The 12,405-nt window shown below is 52.7% G+C and overlaps 1 protein-coding gene across 1 annotated transcript; it reads right to left on the bottom strand.

The window, feature by feature from the left end:
• Window positions 1-1,805: 1,805 nt before the first annotated feature.
• ECH1 (enoyl-CoA hydratase 1) lies at window positions 1,806-11,721 on the bottom strand. The gene is made up of 10 exons (XM_004617282.2): window positions 11,508-11,721; window positions 10,981-11,185; window positions 10,773-10,861; window positions 4,188-4,312; window positions 4,053-4,101; window positions 3,828-3,892; window positions 2,843-2,913; window positions 2,692-2,763; window positions 2,261-2,411; window positions 1,806-2,113 (listed from the first exon to the last, which is right to left on the bottom strand). Exons 1-10 carry the CDS (start codon window positions 11,695-11,697, stop codon window positions 2,009-2,011), a joined length of 1,122 nt encoding a protein of 373 aa, XP_004617339.2. The 5' UTR covers window positions 11,698-11,721; the 3' UTR covers window positions 1,806-2,008.
• Between the last annotated feature and the right edge of the window lie 684 nt (window positions 11,722-12,405).

The raw sequence follows: 12,405 nt of genomic DNA on the forward strand, positions 1-12,405 counted from the left end.
TTTGGAGGAAAACCCAAAGCTTACAGAAATATGGCAGCTTACCCAAGATGAGGTGGCTCTGGCAGTTTGCCCAGACTCTGGTTCTGGCACCACTCAGGTGAACATCCATAGGTGAGGGCTGTCCCCTTCCCTTGAGTGAACACCCTCCCTCAATCTTGGGGCACAGGGTCTACCAAGGCTGGGAACCCATTGGGCCTGTGACTCCTGCTGGCCCTGTGCCTGCCCACTGAAGTCCCTGAAGCTTCCCCCACTGTTGGATATTAACCCTAAGTATTTTAGGCTTCATCAGTGAATTGCCCCTTCTCCTCCCAGAGAAGCTTACAGTGCTCTTGCGAGCATCCCTAATCCCCTGAGTTTATGTTTATTTTAACCTTTCCTTTGTGTTTTATACCTCATTGTCACAGTTCTCCAAGTCAATCTCGGTTACTTATAGGCTAAAACGTTCTGGTAATTCTGGATTTTGTATTTGTAAAGCGAATTGCTTGCTTATATATTTCCTCTATAGCCTTTTTTCTTTTTTTTTTTTTTTTTTTGCTTTTTGGGTCACACCCGGAGATGCACAGGGATTACTCCTGGCTCAGGAATTACTCCTGGTGGTGCTCGGGGGACCATATGGGATGCTTGGGACGCGAACCCAGGACAGGCGCGTGCAAGGCAAATGCCCTACTCGCTGTGCTATCACTCCAGCCCCTATAGCCTTTTTATATGTTACTATAGAGTAATGTCCTTTGCTTAAACACAAAAGGCCTTAATGCTATGCTCCTAATATTTGGGAGTTGATTGACTGAAATATATCTACTCCTGGGCATGTCATAATTACTTTACTCAGGCTCCGGTTTCTGTAGTTCCTAACACCCGAAAAGGGAGATCCTGCCGTGGGACTCAGATGAACCCGAAACGAGTGGCAAAGCCACCCCGGCATCGAAATGGGACAGTCTAGAAAGCATAAATGTATGGTCTTGATGCAAGCTATTATGACTTAAGAGACAGGACCCCCACGGGGAAGGACAAGCTGAACTGGCCTGAGGACTTAGTCTGGGATTTACAGTAAAAGACTTGCTTGCTCTCAGAGCCCAGAGAACTAAGTTTTAGGATCTTTATCTCTTACTGTGTTTGTCCAAACAATTGGGAAGAAGTAGAATTGACTAATTGTTTGACTTAACTGTTTGATATATATGACTAGGGGGAAAGAGAAAAGCAATATAGATATCCCTTGGAGACAGAGTGTCTCCTTGAGTTTATCTCCCCCAAAGAATTGCCTCTGCTGGACTGTTTTACCTCTGTAAATCACACGGACATGCACTATACTATACATGATAACATGATATGATACACTATATGATACACACACAATACCTCTGACCCCTTCAGATGTTCTTTTTTTTTTTTTTTTTTTTTGCTTTTTGGGTCACACCTGGCGATGCACAGGAATTACTCCTGGCTCTGCACTCAGGAATTACCCCTGGTGGTGCTCAGGGGACCATATGGGATGCTGGGAATCAAACCCCTGTCTGCTGCGTGCAAGGCAAACACCCTACCCGCTGTGCTATTGCTCCAGCGCCTCCCCCACCCAGATGTTCTATAAGTATGCTAGCAGCTCTGCACTGAATGGGACATTTTAGCCAGCAGGCTGTGGTCCCCTGTCTCTCTGTCTTTCTGCTGGGGAGGATGGCTCTTAGCCACCAAATGCATGCATCGTTGCAGCACCCCCACATGCCTTGTGAACTCACACACCTCCACCACACACACACAGACACACACACACATCAGACTCTTCCCACCCCTCTCTCCAAGGAAGACACAGAGTTCTTTAGATTGCTTTATTCATGGGCCCAAGATACAGCCATGGGCAGAAGGAAATTCTTGTCACTGGGTTAGAAAACAGGAGATTGAGGGAGAAGGCACTGAGGCAAACAGCTTCACTAATCCTCCATCTCTCTGCAGGAAAGAACACAGACCCCAGGTTGGGGCATGGCTAGAACCCGGGCCTGCCCTGGAAGGAGCTCTCTCAGAGTTTGGAGAAGGTGACACTCTTAAGATCCTTCTTCTCCATCGCGGCCTGGACAGACTTCATGATGTCATCCGTTTGCAGCATGGCCATATTCCAGGAGCTCTGGATAGGACGGAGGGAAGGGAACTGGACTGATGCAAACAGCCAGGAAGCCGATAAGGTACCAGTCAGTGACCCAGCCCCCAGAGGATCCCGATTGGTCGCTCTTAGGATCAGAAAAGGGCCGTGATTGGTTGGACAGGGCCTCACCATGTAGTCGAGACCTTCCGAAACCGAATGGTCGCGAGAGTAGATCAGGTTGACTTTGGTGCCCTGCACCGCCACAGGGCTCTTGCTGGCGATCTCGGCTGCCAGGGCAAAGGCCGCATCGAGCATCGTTTCCCTGTCTGGGAACACCCGGCTAGGGAGGAAGAGGACCAGGAATTAGGACTCTTTGGCTGGGAAAGCGCTTGCTTCGTAGCCACGCATGGATAAAGAAATGACCAATCACGATAGGTAGGGGAAGATACCGCCCCACCCACCCCCAGTGAAACGCACCAATCAGAGTACAGAACCGGGCATCAGCACTGAGAACTAACCTCCTACAAAAGTCAAGGGAGTGGCCGAGGTTACAAGCCACCCATAGAGCCCTGCCAGACTTGGCTGGCCCCTGAGGTCTCAACCAGCACTGGCAGGCCTACCTGACCAGCCCACAACCCAGGGCCTCGTCAGCCATCATCTTGCGGGAGGTGAAGGCCAGCTCATTGACCAGACTGTAAGAGGACAGAGCAATTGTCAAGGGGCAGCCGAGGTGTTGCCCCGCCATCCATTCCCCTCGGCGCCTCCACCCACCTCTGGTTCCCAACGATCTTGGGCAGTCTCTGCAGAGTTCCCACATCAGCAGCCAAACCCACATCCACCTCCTAGGGAGAACAGTTACATGTCACACGGGCAGGAGCTTGGTCCCCTGCTCTGCCCTTCCGGCCCCCACAAACACCCATTCCATTTCTTCCTCCGGTTTTTCAGTTACTTTCTGGTTCATCATGGTCAGCCACGTCTGTCTACTGGGGGGCAGGAGTGGTAGGGGGAATGCCCTCCTTCACTGTCCTGCCCCCACCACTGCCACCGTTTCCAGCACCCACTCCGGAAGCACCCCCACCTCTTCCTCACTTCCATACCTTCATCCCCTCCACCCTCCCCGCCACTGCAGGAACCACTCCTGCCCTCCCCCACACACACACCAAGCCTTCCTGTCCCCACTTCCTTCTGTCACTGCGATGTCCCGTGGGAACACACATTCAGTGCTTGAGTTTGCCGGAATCACACCCATGTTGTTGTTTACGCTATCCCACGTGAGCTGGCGCAGAAACCTAACCCAGGGCCTCACATATGAAAGTCAGGTGGGCTGGGCCCAGGGCTTAAGTTTGAAGGTCTGGTTGGAGCTGGTGCATTAGTATAAAGCATTTGCCTTGCACACAGACGACCTGGGTTCATCGATCCCCACCACCCCATGTGATCCCCTGACCCCCGCCAAGAGTGATCCCTGAACGCAGAGTCAGAAGAAAGCCCTGATCACAGTCAGACGTGACCCAAAATACAAAATAATAATAATAATTTTTTTTATTATGAAAGTTTGGGACAAATTTCTGTGAAGCCTTCCTAGTTCACTCACTCCAAGCCCTTCACCCCTCACCACTGGCCCTTCACTCTCACTCTGCCTACACCACACACACCCATACCCACACACACACACACACACACACACACCTCACCCCCACTCACTGGCTAGCATTAAGCAGGACCCAAGTAAGCAGAGGCTCAGGAGGATGGCGCTCACCTTGACTTGGAAGAAAGCATCCTGGGCACAGTACCGGATGTCACAGGCAGTGATGAGGTCCACACCTGGGCGGAAGAGATCAGGTGCACTGATCAACCACAGGCCCCCGGCTCCTCCGCCCTTAAGAGGCGATTGGCTGGGATGAAGTCTAACTAGCCTGAAGCAGAAGGTCATTGGCTGAGGCCAAAGGGCTGCAGCCAATAGGTGCCGGGGCTTGCTACTCACCTCCACCTATGCAGCCACCGTGGATCGCGGCGATCACAGGCTTAGGACACTAAAAGAAACGAGGAGATGGTGTCAGGCTGTCTGTGGGGAGGGGTGAGGGAAGGGGTCCTGCCCTGCCGGCTCCCCAGCCAGCACCTTTTCGATGACGCTGAAGGTCTCTTGGTATCTGCTGATGAGGTCACGCAAATACCAGCTGATGCGGGCCACATCGTCTCCACGGGGTTGAAGGAGATCCGAAGCCATATCCATGAGGTCAATACCTGGGCCGGGAGGCATGAGGAGGCTCACTAACTAGGTGCCTCCCCTCCCCAACTCCCACCCTGGGCCCCAAATCCCCCAACCGCCACCGGGGAGATGGTGGGCAGCGAGGGGCAGCCTGTGAGCAGGAGTCACCCCTGCTTCAGCCTCAGAGTCCGACACCATGAGTGAGTCCTTGTGTGGTGGGGCGAGAATAAGAAGCTCTGTCCCCCTTTTTTCTTTTTGGGTCACACCCAGCAATGCACAGGGGTCACTCCTGGCTCTGCACTCAGGAATTACCCCTGGCGGTGCTCAGGGAACCATATGGGATGCTGGGAATCAAACCCGGGTTGGCCACGTGCAAGGCAAACACCCTACCCGCTGTGCTATTGCTCCAGCCCCCAGCCTGCTGTCCTATCTCTCCAGCCCCGCAGCCTTGACTTCATTCCTTTTGGGGGTTACACCCAGTCTGGCACTGGGGTGGTGGTGAGAGATGGGGGTCACACCTCATGGTGCTCAGGGATCAAATCGGAGCCTTCTACATGCAAAGCACAGCCTGGCTGGTGGAGATATTCTGATAGCCCATGAAGCCACATTAGCAGCGCCAGCTCCAAAGTCATCCTCAATCTGACCTTTCCCACCAATCCTTCTCCACTGCCTCTCCCCTGGCAGCCAGTTTCTAGTCTTGGCCCACCAGCCCTGCCCAAGGCATCTGCCCCCCCACCCTCCACAAACGAAGCCCTCGTGTCCCTCCCAGCCATATCTTTGTGATAAAATGGGTGGTCTTAACAAAATATGCTTGACACTCGATCATAAATATCTTTGGAACTTTGTTATTCACGGTGATTCAATGGAAAAAAGTAAGAGGTCTTAGTCAAGACCTTCCCAGTAGCACACAGACATCACTTCCCAGCATTCCTTTGAGCCTTCTGGCATCCTACAGCGCTTCAAGCCTCACAACTTGCCCCCTTCCCGAGGTGCCTTCTCAGGTCCAGGTCCAGGGCTCACCCAGAGAGCCCCACCTCCAGCCCCAGGCCAGCTGACACCCTCCTCACCCCTCTCGGGGGGAGAGTTGATCAGGGCACAGTTCAAAGGCCACCCCGGCAAACAGCAGCCCCTCCTCCCAGGCCTTACTGCCTGCACTTTCCTCTTGTTATCACAATGCTTATCTTTTGAGGTTTCCCAAGCAGTGCTGGAGGGGAAGGGGGAGGCAGAGGAGGGGTGCCCAGATCAAACCTGGTTCAGGCACAAGCCCCAGCCCTTGGCGCCGTCTCCCCTGCACTTACACTGTGTTTAGTTCTTGGGAGCTCCAAGAGTGAGGCACTGTCTTGTCTGGCATTCTGTCCATCACAGTCTCCCCTAAGCCTAGCCAGGGCTGATACACGGAGACAGACCCAGGACATAACCCTTGCCCACTCACAGCTACCCTACTGAAGTGGGGGGACAAAGGGGTGACGTTCCATCAGGTGGTGGAAGGCTAAGGACAAAAGAAGAGTGTAGGCGAAGGGGGGAGGAAGAAGTATAGCGATGGTTAGTGGGGGGGTCTGAGGTCCTCAGGGGTGAAAAAGTGGCATGGAGGGGCTGGAGAGATAGCACAGCGTATAGTACAGCACTTGCCTTGCGGGGCCAACCCTGGTGTGATTCCTGGCACCCCATATTGTCTCCTGAGTACATCGAGGAGTAATTCCTGAGTATAGAAGCAGGCACAAACCCTGAGCACTGCCCAAAAACAAAAAAGAAAAAAAAAGTGGCATGGAGCAAGGATCTGAGGAGAAGCTGGGAGCTCCAGGAACACTGGGGAGAAGAATCCCAGGGCCAGGGAGCTAGCTCAGAGGACCGGAGTGCATGCTTTGCCTGTGAGAGCCCAGGATTTGATCCCAAACACCCCCATGGTCTCTCTACACCACCGGGAGTGGCTGGCCAAGAGTCATTAGGTGGGCGCTTATAAAACAAAGTCCTGAGGGCGCGGGGAGATAGTACAGCAGGTAGGGCCTTTGCCTTGCACGTGGCTGACCCAAGTTCCATCCCCTGCAACCCATATGGTTCCCCCAAAGTCCGCCAAGGGTGATCCAGGAGTGCAGAACCAGGAGTAAGCCCTGGGCACCACCAGCAAGTGGCCCAAAACAGATCCCCCCAACAGCAATTTTTTTAGATCCTTCCTTTGTCGGGAGAAGCCCGAGGGTCAGGGCACCTGTCAGCCTGGAGACAAGAGCACAGTAAGAGTGGGAGGAGCCAAACCCAGGGGCGTGGTCAGTGGGAGGAGCCAGTGAGGGGCAGGGCAGATGGTGGAAGGGCAGGGGGTCAGAGGGTCGAGGCAGCAGGTCCCCAGTATGGCCGGGGCCAAGTGACACTCCTCTACTTCCTCCGGGGTTAATCATTCCCCTCTCCATGCTCTTTCCCACACATGGCCCCACCCCGGCTTTCTGAGCCTCCATAGTTTGTTTAATAAAATGCTGGCGAGGGCAGAAGTGACCTTCATGCTCTGGGCAGCTTTTCTGCACAAGGAGGGCAGGCGGGGAAGCAGGAGTGCTGGGGCACAGAGCCCGGCGCCCTTGGGCAGGGCTCTTGGCACACTACTGCCTTGGCAGTGCAGCGGGGGTAGGGCCTTTGGGATCAGCAGGCTACGCTGGGTTTGGTTCCCTGCCCTGCCCGGTTTCCCAGTTCACCTCCTACCTACATAGAGACCCTGGTGTTTGTCAGCAGGAAGCAAAGCACCCATCCACCCCTCTCCCCCGACAGGTGTCCCCTTTCCCCCCAAAGTAAGAACTGGATGGCTCCGTGGGCCGAGGGGGCTGAGGCTGGAGTTCCATCCCCTCATTGCATGATCCCCCAATCACACCAAAAGCACCGCCAGCAGAGTTAAGAGTCGTTCCTGAGCACCAGTGGGCGTGCCCCGGACAAAAAAAAAAAACAGAAGTATAAACAGCTCACTGCAGAGCAGCCCCACTTAAGCTGGGAGATTGGTCTCCTAAAGTGGGTGGTCTTGTCCCACTCCCCTGAGGTGCACTGAAACCACCAGAGGGGCCATTGTAGCCCCGGGTGTAATTGAGGTGGTCAGACACTGAGTGGTTTTGGGGGAGGGGGGCTTTGGAAGGGTGTTTTTGCTTTTTTCTAAAAAAGGGGGTGGGGTACAGTAGGATGAGTTGCTGAGAGCATCATGTCCAAATTTCAGAGGGCAGCAGATCCAGATTTGTCCTTGGTGTCATGAGTAACTGCAGGAAAGCGGGACTTGTGTTCACTCTGCAGGGAAACCGTGGGCCCCTCATTTTCTCCAGGAAATGAACCCAGTGCATGGTGGGGAAGGGAGGCGGGAGGCCCAGGCCAGAGGCCCGCCCACTGGTAGGGCTCCAGTCGGGAGCGATGCCAGCCCCACCCCGCCTTCAAAATTCCTTTCTGCCTCCTGCCAACTGTGAGCACAGGGCACGGTCTTCCCTTTCATGAGGCCTCAGTGTCCTCATATCAGATGAAAATGGGGCCTGAGAGGCAGGGCTGTGGTGAGAATGAATATGGGTTCCCGAGAATAAGTTGCTTTTTAATTTTTTTCTCAGCCACACCCAGCAATGCTCAGGGGTCACTCCTGGAGGGCTCAGGGGACTATATGGGATGCCCAGGATTGAACCTGTGTTGGCCACGTGCAAGGCAAACACCCTACCCAATGTACTACCAATCTGGCCCCAGTTGCTTCTTTTTAGGATCTGACAAATCAGACCCTTTCAAGAGTCAGTAAAGTGTTTTTGATCTGGCCTTCAAGCTCTTGCTTGGACAACAGAACACAGCCACTTCCCAGAGGGACCTAACTTCTAACTTTCTTTCTTCTTCTTCTTCTTCTTTTTTTTTTTTTTTTTGCTTTTTGGGTCACACCTGGCAATATATAAGGGCTACTCCTAGCTCTGCACTCATGAATTACTCCTGGCGGTGCTCGGGGGATCATATGGGGATCTAACCCCGGTTGGCCGCATGCAAGGCAAACCGTCCTATCCCCTGTACCAAGAGGACCTAATTTTCACCTACATTATTTTGGGGTGCGGGGGTGCCAAACCTGGTGGTTCTCATGAACATACCTAAATGCCAGGGTTCAAACCTTTGGCACAGCTGCAGTCATATGCAAGGCGAGTGTGTTAACAACCACTGTACTCTCTCCAGTCCCTGACCTTTACCTTTAGCTCTTCACACACATGCTCCATGAGGGTGGGGGTCAGAAACGAGGGTATCTAAGTCAGAGAGATAGCACAACAGGTAGGGTATAGCCCTGAGCATTTCTGGGTGTGTCTCCCAAAAAAAGATAAAACTACCGTAGCTGCCAATCTCAAGGTCCCTGGCTGTTTGCTAAAGGAACATAAGCCACAGAGTTGGAGAAGGGCCAAAGTGATAAATAATACAGCGAGTTGGTCATTAGCCTTGCACACAGTTGACCCAGGTTCAATCCCCAGCACCCCACATGGTTCCCCAAGCCTGCCAGGAGTGATTCCTGGGTGCAGAGCCAGGAGTAACCCCTGAGTACCACCAGATGTGGCAAAAAAAAAATTTTAAAAAAGAAATTTGGGGGGGCTGGAGCAATAGCACAGCAAGTAGGGAGCTTGCCTTGCACGCGGCCGACCCAGGTTTGATTCCCTGCATCCCATATGGTCCCCTGAGCACCACCAGGAGTAATTCCTGAGTGCACAGCCAGGAGTAACCCCTGTGCATCACTGGGTGTGACCCCAAAAAAAGCAAAAAAAAAGGAAATCTTAGCAGAGAAACTTAGCAGAGAAAAAAATATTACAAAGAACCCAATGGGGGGCTGGAGCGATAGCACAGCGGGTAGGGCGTTTGCCTTGCACACGGCCGACCCGGGTTCGAATCCCAGCATCCCATATGGTCCCCTGAGCACCGCCAGGGGAGATTCCTGAGTGCATGAGCCAGGAGTGACCCCTGTGCATCGAGGGTGTGACCCAAAAATAAAAAAAATTTTAAAAATTAAAAAATAAAAAAAATTTTAAAAACCCAATGGAACTTTGAGGGATGAAAATTATAGTAACTGAACTTTATATATTTGCTTTGATTTATTGGGCCACATCTGGCTGTGCTCACAACTTACTCCTGGCTTTGTGCTCAGGGATCCCTCCTGGAGGGCTCAGAAAACCATCTGGGGAGCTGGGACTTGAACCTGGGACAGTCGGGTGCAAGTCAAGTGTCCTACCTGCTGTATAATTTTTCTGGTCCCAATAACTGAAATTTTTAGGAAATCACTGAATGAGGGCTGGAGAGATAGCACAGGGGTGAAGGCACTAGCCTTGCAAGCATCAACCTTGATTTGATCCCAGCACCACATCTGGTCTCTTGAGCACTGCCAAAGATGATCCCTAAGCAGAGGATCTGGCCAGTAGAAATCACCCAAGTCAAAAACAGAAATAGGGTCAACTGACAAATCAAACAGAGGCTCTGAGGATGGCTCAGAGGCAAAAGCTCCTGCCTTGCAAGTCTGAGGCAACAGTTTGATCCCCAGTGCCACCCATAAGTACTTAGCGGTCCCTGAAACACTACTGCTCCAAGAGTGCAACAGTGTGCCACCTCCCACCAACATGTGTTAGAGCCACAGCGCCCCCCAGTGGAAGTCATCGGGACAAGCAGAATTGGATAACTGGCAGAGGGACGCACACCCTCACCCCAACAACACAGGCAAGTAGTATGTGTCCAACCCTCATCTTCACAACAATTACAAAGGGAGGGGGGCAAATCAAATAAGTCAAAACAAGATTTAACAGCCATGTAAACGGAAATCAGCACGAGTGCTATGGAATGACAGGAAAACACGTTAATATCATGACAATAATACTTTAATGACACGTAAAAATAGACCCCAAGAACTTAAAGATCCTTGATCAAGGGGCTGGAGCAATAGCACAGCGGGTAGGGCGTTTGCCTTGCACGCGGCCGACCCGGGTTCGAATCCCAGCATCCCATATGGTCCCCTGAGCACTGCCAGGTGTAATTCCTGAGTGAAGAGCCAGGAGTAACCCCTGTGCATCGCCGGGTGTGACCCAAAAAAAACCAAAAAAAAAAAAAAAAAAAAAGATCCTTGATCAAGGCCACATGCCCAGTCTTAAAATCTTAAAATAGTCTTAAAATCGAGACTTTAAGCCTCGATTCAGCCTGTCTGTTGGAATTGGAATACGCCCTATGTATGAATGCATAGAAATTTCCAAAGATGAAAAGTAGAAACTGCTTAAAATCTTAATTAAGGGCCTGAGATCTTAATTAAGGACTCAAAGGGCAGAGAGCATGCTGTGCATGCTGGAGGCCCAAATTCAATCCGCAGCACAGCATGGTCCCTGTTCCTCAAGCACCACTGTGAGTGGCCCTTGAGTACTGAGCCAGGAATAGCTTCTAAGCGCTATGTTTTGGAACATGACCCCAAAATCAAAACCAAACAAAAACCCTAGGAAGCGCTGCCCTATTCCAGTTCAGGAATGATGCAAGGGTGGGTGTGGAGAGTACACATACCTGCTGTGAAAATTTTTCCCTCACCAGAGATCACCACAGCCCTGCAGTCAGCATCTTGGGCAATCTTACTGAAGCACTCCACCATCTCCCTGTAAAAGAGCAAGGAGGGAAGGGCTGTATCTGGGCTGGGGGATCTTTCCCCCATGCCCACTCCCTCCCCTGTCCCTCTGCCCTGCCTCCTAAAGCCTCCAGGACCTGCAGAACAGACCTCCAGAAGGCTTTGTTCATGGCATTTCTCTTCTCGGGCCGGTTCAGCTGCACATGCAGAATATGCTTCATGGAAGATGTCACTTTGAGGGACTCATAGCTGTGGCCTGGGGCTTCGCTGGGAGCCGCTCTGGAGGCAGCCTCATCTGGCACCGCAGAACTCAAAGGGCGACAGCTAAGGCCCAGTGGGGTGGGGGTTGTCAGTCCTGGAGAGACAAAGAAAGTATGTCACCCCGTGCAAGGGACACAGTACTGTCGACAGCAGAGAAACTACGTCTCAGGGACGTCTTAGACAAGCCCCTGAGAGAATTTCTCAGTGTGAGCAACCCCTTGATCGTGGGATGCGACCCCAGATGGGGATAGTGCGCTCGCTGTTAGCGACCTGACCCGACCCTACAGAACTGGGGTCGCTTGGGAAGGGACCTGATTCTAAGAGGCATCGGGACCTGGCTTTCAAAGGTATTCAGCTCTTTGAGTCGCTATACGACATGAATGCGCGGTGGATCCCCGGAGATCTAGGAGACTCACGTCTTGCCAGCAGATATCGGAGAGTGCGGAAAGTCCCCGTCGCCACCGCCATTGCGACCGAGTTGCTGGCGTCCCGAGTTGCTGGCGTCCCGTAGCAGAGGAAGTCAAGGGGGCGGGCCGGAAGACCGCCATGTTGGTCGAGGGCAACGGTGTTGTAGGCTAGCAGCAGTGACGCCCTCTTTGCCGCCATCTTTACTAGGGGCAACCGGAAATTGCCTCTGCGGAAAGGCGGCGAAGGCGTAGAAATGAACCCTTTGGCCCAGTGGGAACCCAGCCTGAGTAAATAATGCGCACTGCTGCTGAAAGTTCCTGAACTGAGTTTATTCACGACGTCGTTTACAGTGGTGGAAAGAATCGGAGACGGCTAAATGTTCGCGGGCTTAATGGCTGAATAACTGCTGCCTTGAAAATATGATCATTACTTGCATCATGTTAATTAAAAAGTTACTCAGGGGTACTGGAGAGACACTATAACGCTTGCTTTGCACGTGGTTTACCCGGGTTCGATCCCCGACATCCCATATGGCCCCCAGAGCCCCGCCAGGAGTGATTCCTGAGTGCCGAACCAGGAGTAAGCCCTGAGCAGCGCCCAAACCCCACCCCACCCCACCCCACCCCATCAAAATTGATCTGAGAGAAAGGTAGGGCACTTGGCTTGTATGCGGCCAACCTGGGTTTGATCCCCAGCATCCCATTATGGTCCCCCAATCCCGCCAGGAGTAACCCTGGAGCATCGACCAGGTGTGGCCCAAAAACAAACAAAAAATATCTCAGGGGGCTGGAGAGATAGCATAGCGGGTAACCCGGGCGTTTGCCTTGCACGCAGCCGACCTGGGTTCAATTCCCAGCATCCCATATAGTCCTCCGAGCACCACCAGGAGTTATTCCTGAGTTCATG

This window comes from Sorex araneus, chromosome 8 (genome assembly GCF_027595985.1).
Source record: "Sorex araneus isolate mSorAra2 chromosome 8, mSorAra2.pri, whole genome shotgun sequence".
Classification (NCBI taxonomy): Eukaryota; Metazoa; Chordata; class Mammalia; order Eulipotyphla; family Soricidae; genus Sorex; species Sorex araneus.